Below are 7,962 nucleotides of genomic sequence, written 5' to 3'. Positions count from 1 at the left end.
AGAGGGAAAGGTTCTTGTAGTCCAGTTGCACCCTCCCTGATCCACCAAAAGGCTGCTGCCAAAGCCAGCATTTCTATTCAGGCACCAGTGAGGGAATCAACTGACTTCATGACTCATCATAATCTACCTGATTCCTTCTAAACTCTTCATTCCGTAGGTGTTAACATCCCTCACTCCTTTTTAAGTCTTGATGGTCCACTAAATCAAGCTATCCTTTCTTCTGCAATTCTTCTATCTGTTAGCTGCTTCTGGTAATGTAGCTCTTATTTCACAGCCCTGCAGACTATCTATCTCTAGCTAAAAACATTACATCAGGTGTCGAAATAACTGTCAATGAAGCACTGGAAGTCAAGATGCTCAAAAAGGCTAGTTGTTGTTTTATGAATCTGAAAGAGAGACGTACATTTAATTCTAATGACAACAGGACTAATTAAACAACATCTTTTGATTATTTGCCTAGTTGCCTGTGGGGGTGGGGAGGTTATTCATAATATATGAAATGGCAAACTAATGCACATTCCGATAGATACAGTTGTTTTTGCTTCAATCTTAAACTGAATAATTCAGCCTTGGGCCCTTAGGTTATTAGTAAAGCTTCTAGTTTCTTTTTAAAGGAAGAAAAATGTGTGCTCTGTTATGTGTGATGATACACTGCACCAAGTGTACCCCACTTTTCAAATGCCTATATCTGCCCATGGCTAGATCCAAATTCTCTGGCAAACAGTCTGCACTTGTATCCTCTCAACTAGATGATTCTGTTTTTTATGAAAAAGGAGCAGCAGTTGTAAGTTAAAACTGGCAGAAGTATAATGGGATTCACAAGATGTTTCCCCCACTTCAAGCAACTTAAAAAAAACAAAAAACTGGTGGAAGAAAAAAAAAGACAACTCACTGATCATCAATTAGCACTAAAGCAAAAGCTGTTTCTGCTTTTCCTCCTGCCTTGGGCATTGTAACTTTGTTTCCTTCTCTATTAAAATTACAAGTCTAATGAGACCACACTTTCAGCTCAACACTAAGTATGGAAGCATTATCTTTTTATTAGTTTTTATGATGATCATATGCTGACTTTTTTCTGTATGTGTCATTTCGAAGTTTCCCAGAATTGGAGCATTACTGGTACAGACTATCCATCTGTCAATATATCTATCTGATTTATATGCTACCCTTCCCAACAAAGTCTCACTGCAGGTTCCAATAAAAGGAAGAGATAACTCAAAAGCACTGCTTCCTTTTTTCCCCAGTCTGCTGCCAGTAATCCCACATCTAAATCAGTCCCATCTAGTCATTAACTTGGTTTGCCCCCCAAATAAAACCTACATTTTAGTTTGGTTTGATGCAATAGGATCTCTTAAACAGGCTGCATCCCCAGGCTGTTTTTTGTAGTATATCTTACCACAGGAGATGTTGGGGAATGACAGAGAATTTCTTCAGGGTCTTTCGGACAATTCTCTACTAAATCTTGCTCTTGATGGAGCAGACTCAAACCTGCTGCTATGTCACTTGGCACCAGATCAGTGTCCTGCAGAAGAAAAATGAAAGAATTTATTTAAAATAGTGCAGGAAATTCACTAACTTTAAAAAAACCCAAAACATTGCCTGTTAAAAGGAACAGTGTGCCGGTAGAGCGTACATGTCTCCTTCAAAGTACCTGATTTTACCTGTTTAAAAACTTCCCACAAATAAAACTCAAGTATAAATCGCCAGATGTCAATGTCTGAAAAAATCATTACAAAAGACTCCTTTTCAAAAGGCCTGCCCAGCCTTGACAACAGAACATGATCTGAATGTGAACTTATTATTGCTGCATGCAAACAAGGGGTGTGGGGGGAGAAAGGTTCTTAGCCCCTCCCAAGCTACTACATACTTTCCAAGGAGAGGTTACGCTGTTACGTACAATACTCCTACTCCAAGCACACACACTTGTTCACAGTCCTGTAGCAATACTGGAAATACGTCTCCCAACCCTCTGAGCCTGACCTTACAAAGTGTTGAGCGCTATAGGTCCAAGTGAAGCTGATGGGTGGGGATACTCATCACCTGGAAGGACAGGGTCCCAGGGAGCCTTTCCATCTTGTAAAGAAAGTGCAGAAGATGAGGAGGAGACTAAATCATCTTTGTGACACTAGGTTACCGGTTCAAGCTGGGCCTGGAACAACAGCAACTAAGGGCCTTGCCCACTTTAAGTCTCTTTAGTGACTTACAGGGAATGAGACTGATCTCAGCGTGGAATCTGCTGACCTGTGTGTTTCATAGAATCACAGAAAGTGAGTGCTGGAAGGGACCTCAGGAGCACACATCTAGTCCAACCGCTTGCTCAAAGCAGGATCATCCCCAACTAGATCATCCTAGCCAGGGATTTGTCTAGCTGGGTTTTAAACACCTCCAATGTTGGAGCTTCCACCACCTCTGTGGATAACTTGTTCCAGTGTTTTACTATCCTTCCAGTGAGAAAATTCTTCCTAATATCTAACCTAAACCTCCCTTACTGCAACTTGACTGTTCCTCCTTGTCTTGTGATCTGCCACCACTAAGAACAGTTTAGCTCCATCCTCTTTTGAACCCCACTTCAGATAGTTGAAAGCTGCTATTAAATACCCCCTCAATCTTCTCTTCTCTAGACTAAATAAGCCCAGTTCCCTCATAAATCATGTGCCCCAACCCCTTCACCATTTTTGTTGCCCTCTGCTTGACTCTCTCCAATTTGTCCACATCCTTTTTATAGTTGGGGGGAGGGGGGCGCAAAACTAAACACAGTACTCCAGATGTGGCCTCACCAGTGTTTAATAGGGCTAGGGACAAAAGCTGCACATAAATAGTCTAGGGCTACCATACATCCAGGTTTTCTTGGACATGTCCTCTTTTTTGGCCCCTTGTTCTCCTGTCCAGGCAGGTTTTTAAGATGTGAGCAAATGTCCGGGTTTTTGCTTTTCCTCTGCTTTCCCAGGCACCAGAAGCTTGGCTGCTTGGGGCTGGGAGCAACAGGAAAGGCGATTGGCTGTTGGAGGTGACATGTTCTGTGCGGGGACCCAGCAAGCTACTCCCAGGTGGGTGGGTGACAGGCAGGCAGGCCTGTGGGGGGCAGGGTGCTGTGGGGCAGAAGTGAGAGGCACACCCCAATCATATACCACTCTCCCCCCTCCTCCCCACCTCCCAACAGGTGTCCTCTTTTTTGATACTGGAAATATGGCAACCATGGTTTAAGTGATCAGAAACTGGTTTAACCTGTAACGGAATATAAATTCAGCATACATAAGCCAGTTTCAAAATGGCTGAAACTGGTTTAAGGTAAACCTGGTTGAATGTAGTATCAGACTTAACTGATCTGGGTCAAACCAGTTTATGCAACCTGTCCCAGACCCCTTCCTGGTTTAAGTTAAATCAGAGTCCCCCAGCATGCCCTCCAGCCCTGGGCTGGGCTGTCTGCTCCAGAGGGCAGGGCTGGCCCTGCCCCTCTCCTCCCTAACCACAGCATACTGCTCCCAGCTGGCTAAGGAGATGGAGACTGCAGGCAGAGCAGCATCTGCCACCCATTCCTCGTCGCTCAAGCAGGGATTCCCCCCTGCTCCCACAGCATGGACCCCAGCTTGCATCTAATCATGGTCACGCCACTTCCATACTAGCTAATGCTGAGAGGTGTCTGTGTGTATGAGTCTCTAATTTCACTGGGACAGGCAGACAGAACAGTGTCCACATAGGGCTTTTTGGAGCTAATCAACAGATAAGCCGGTAATGTCCCTCCGTTCCTTCATTGCTGTTTAAGAGCTTGAACGAATGAGAGAGGTTTTTGTTTTCTTGATGGGCTGATAAACTTTATCAAGTCCTGCTGGCTTGATTGCAGCTTGATACAGACAGGATGAAGAAGCAGGGAACAGGAAATTGAAAAGCTCAGTATCATCAACAGATGCATACACTCCACATAAGCAGTCCTGCCTCCCCTGGGGTGGGATCTGGCAACACTCCTGTCCCTTGAGCAGCAAGCCAGGAAAAGCCTGGTGAGGGCTGCTTCCCCTTTCCCATCCAGGCACACCCCAGCTGGGGACTGTGCAGGCAGGGTGGGGGTTTAAACCCCTCCCCAAAACAAAGCAATCTGCTGGGGCCTGGCCATGCTCCCCCTCAGCTCAGCACTCTGAAAGGGAAGGGAGGGCTCACTCAAGCACCCTCCTGGCTTCTAACCTGAGCCACTGCAGGCATGTGGCTGCACTTCTTGATTCAAAATGAATGTCTATCCACTTGCAAATCAGTTCAAGCTCTGGAAGTTAGACTAACCTGCAAAAATTGAATCAATTCAGGCTGTGACTTTTTGAATGCCTGTCCCTAGCCTAGAGTGGAATAATCACTTCCCTTGACCTACTGGTAACACACCAATGCATCCCAGTATTCCATTAGCCTTCTTGGCAACAAAGGCAACTCCTGGCTCAAATTCAGCTTATTGTCCACTGCAATGCACAGGTCCTTTTCTACAGAGCTGCTGCCCAGCCAATCAGCCCCCAGCCTGTACTGGTGCATGTTCTGTCCTAAGTGCAGAACTTTGCACTTGTCCTTGGTGAACCTCATGAGATTTATTTTGGCCAAATCCTCCAATTTGTCTAAGTCACTCTGAAATCTAACCCTACCCTCCAGTGTATGTATTACTCCCCACATCTTGGTGTCATCTGCAAACTTGCTGAGGGTGCTCTCTATGCCATCTTTCAGGTTGTTGATGAAGACATTGAACACAACCAGCCCTAGAACTGAGCCCTGAGGCACTCCACTTGATATTCGCTGCCAACTAGACATTGATTACTACCCTCTGAGCCCAATGCTCCAGCCAGTTCTGTATTCACTTTACAGTCCATTCATCCAGCCCATACTATACCTTAGCTTGCCTGTGAGGATGTTGTGGGAGGCTGTACCAAAAGCCTTGCTTAAAATCAAAGTACACCACATCCACCAGTCTCCCTGTATCCAGAGTCAGTCACCTCCTTATAGAAGGCAGTCAGGTTGGTCAGGCATGACTTGCCCTTGGCGAATCCATACCAACTGTTCCTAAGTCACCTTCTCCTCTAAGTGCTTAGAAATGGATTCCTTAAGGATGTGCGCCACGATTTTTCCCAGGACAGGGGTGAAGTGGACTAGTTTGTAGTTCCCTGGATCCCCCTTTTTCCCTTTCTTAAATATAGGCACCATGTTTGTCCTTTTCCACTCATCTGAGGCCTCTTCTGATCACCATGAGTTTTCAAATATGATGGGCAATGGCTCTGCAATCACATCAGCCAACTCCCTCAGGTGCATCCCATCCGGCCCCATGGACTTGTACATGTCCAGCTTTTCTAAGTGGTCCCTAACCTATTTTCAGCACTGAGGGCTGCTCACCTCCTCCCCAAACTGTGCTGTCCAGTGCAGTAGTCTGGAAGCTGACCTTTCCTGTGAAGACTGAAGCAAAAAAGGCATTGAGCACTTCAGCCTTTTCTGCATCCTTTGTTACAAGGTTACCTCCCCCATTTAGTAAGGGACCCACACTTTCTCTAATCTTCCTCTTGCTACCTACATACTTGTAGAAACCCTTCTCGTTACCCTTCACATCCCTTGCAAGCTGCTACTCCAAGTGCGCTTTGGCCTTCCTGACTTCATCCCTGCATGCCCAAGCAATACTCTTATACTCCTCCCTAGTTATTTGTCCAAGTTTCCACTTCTTATAAGCTTCCTTTGTGTATTTATTTTGCTGAAGAGTTCCCTGCTAAGCCAAGCTGGTCTTCTGCCATATTTGCTAGTCTTCCTGCATATCGGGATGGTTTGTTCCTGCACTCTCAGTAAGGCTTCTTTGAAGTATAGCCAGCTCACCTGGACTCCTCTCCCCCTCAGACTGGCATGGTATAACTTGCATAGGAACAAGCTCTAGATTTCTGAATTGAGTCCTATTGTATGAAAACCCAATTTGAAAGCATGCAGTGCTACTGAACATTCACTGAACTAAAAGGCTACAGAGATGCTGCAGTACTGCAAAGTCAGAGTTTAAGGTAAAGGGAATGGAAAGAAATAGAGCATAAAAAAAAATATTTTCATCTTACTGAAAAGTAGCTGCTGAAGAGTTCTGCAATACTTGTAAAAGCCACTCGGTGGTCATCATTTTGCACAATACAACAACACAGTAACCTAATTCTTTTCTCCCAGACTCGGGTTGCAGTCTTCTTGACATTATAGAATAGCTGGCCTGACTGACTGCTTTCCAGGTTGCGATCTATAGCATCAGTGAGGTACAAGGTCTTTTTACCCCCAAGAGGATCAAAGACAATTACAATTGCAATGATGGTAAAGATGATGATAATCCAGCTGCAACACAGAAGAGGGGAGAGAGGAAGAGATCAGTGAAATCCATGCTTCTAACATGTCAGATACCAAAGAACCCAGCTGTTATCTATATGTCAAGAACAACTGATATCTTCCATATATAAACTATATCTACCTCCACATGCCTTCACTTACTGCCACTGTGATGACAGTCCTGTGATAAGAATAACAGTACAGTGAAGAGAAGTGAAACTGCCAACCCATTTCACAAGACACCAATTCTTTACTCCCCATGTTTCATTCATCCTGTTCCTGGTCTGGCTTCAAGCTTTGGGCAATTAGAAAAAACTGGAAGAAATCACCTTACCCTATCTAGCCTGATGCACTCGAGTCCTCCCCCACACGCAACAAAATCCTTCTTGAAGGAGCTGTAAGGAATAGCCCAGTTTTCCATGACTAGGGACTCTCCAAAGGATATTTAAAACAAATGTAAACAGTCTTTCTGCTTTCCAATAATATTAACATTTAGCTTAGTTTACTGTTTACCTGGCAATGACTGTTCCGAAGATGGCATTTACCACAGTCTTTTCACAATGCACCCTGCTGTCTGACACCCAGATAGCACCCACAGTTGCCCACACAAATTCAGGCAAGAAGAGAAAAAGGCGAGTATAAAGCAGTTTAGGAAGAGATTTTCTTGGCCCAGGGTTAGAAATTGTCCCTGTAATCACAAAAAAAAAAAAAAAAAGAATAAAAAGATTAAACATCTAAAGTAAAAGAAATCTTATTAAAGACACATCAGCAGTTCAGTACTCAAGTGAAATTTAGACATGTGCAAATGCAAGTTACTTCAGATTTTACAAGAATTAACCTAACCTAACCTACAGCTCAAAAGAGTGGTTGATCTTCAAGCACCTATTGGTACGCTCATGCCATTCACTCCCCAGAAACTAGGTTTAAGAACTTCTCTTTGAGCCGCACCCTGATAAAAGTCTCCATTCATCCAGGACAGGAGAATCCTTTTGGACTCCTCCCCTGAGGCATAGGCAAGTTCCAGAGTGGGACAACAGCTCCCCCTTGAGATGAGCTTGTCCTCCTCCTCCCCCCCCCCCCCTTTTTTTTTTTTTTTTTTTTTTAATAGCCCATAGAGGTTATCTTTTTCCTGCTGCGGGTGCAGCTTCCCCATTAGACGACCATTTCTTTCCCTTTTTCTTTTTTGTATTAGCTTACAGGTCCCTTCATTTGTTTTTGTGCAAGTGTAGCTCTGTCTTTTCATTACATCTCAGGCACACATTACATCAAGCACATCAAGAATGTCACTGGCAGGGAAGGGAAGGAAAAAAAGCTGTTTTAAAGGCAAATGAATTTTAAGAGCCACTTACTAATTTTGAATATTTGGTGTTACTACTTAGAAAGTGACCTTTGGTAGGTCTCCTTTCTTGAGAGCAGATTTCTCAGAAGATATATTTCAGCTTCAATTTGATCATAATCAAACCAAATCAATCCAGCTTGCTGAACAGAGATCCACCCTCACTTATCAACAAGTTAAACTCAGGCTCTTTCTTTGCAATTCTTTCCCAAGCCACTTTTGCTACCAAAAAGGGATATCACAATAACTCTCATTTTGTGCAATATGTCTACCTATTTAGTTAATAAGATGGTTACAAACAAGACCAAGAGGACACCTCAGCT

The 7,962-nt window shown here is 44.0% G+C and overlaps 1 protein-coding gene across 2 annotated transcripts in view; it reads right to left on the bottom strand.

Annotated features, from left to right (window-relative positions):
• The window catches only part of DAGLB (diacylglycerol lipase beta), a 27,905-nt gene that overhangs the window by 17,222 nt on the left and 2,721 nt on the right, over positions 1-7,962 (bottom strand). For both annotated transcript variants that reach the window (XR_003094635.1, XM_025206980.1), the window contains exons 2-4: positions 6,817-6,991; positions 6,051-6,312; positions 1,397-1,522 (exon numbers count right to left, since the gene is read on the bottom strand). Coding sequence is in view for 1 of the 2 variants with exons in the window: in XM_025206980.1 (XP_025062765.1) it covers positions 1,397-1,522; positions 6,051-6,312; positions 6,817-6,991 (563 nt within the window). In the remaining variant the exon portion in view is untranslated. The remainder of the gene's footprint in view (positions 1-1,396; positions 1,523-6,050; positions 6,313-6,816; positions 6,992-7,962) is intronic.

Source organism: Alligator sinensis, unplaced genomic scaffold (assembly GCF_000455745.1).
Source record: "Alligator sinensis unplaced genomic scaffold, ASM45574v1 scaffold330_1, whole genome shotgun sequence".
Lineage (NCBI taxonomy): Eukaryota > Metazoa > Chordata > Crocodylia > Alligatoridae > Alligator > Alligator sinensis.
The sequence above is the reverse complement of the archived record's forward strand: the minus strand, read 5'-3'. Positions and strand labels throughout refer to the sequence as shown.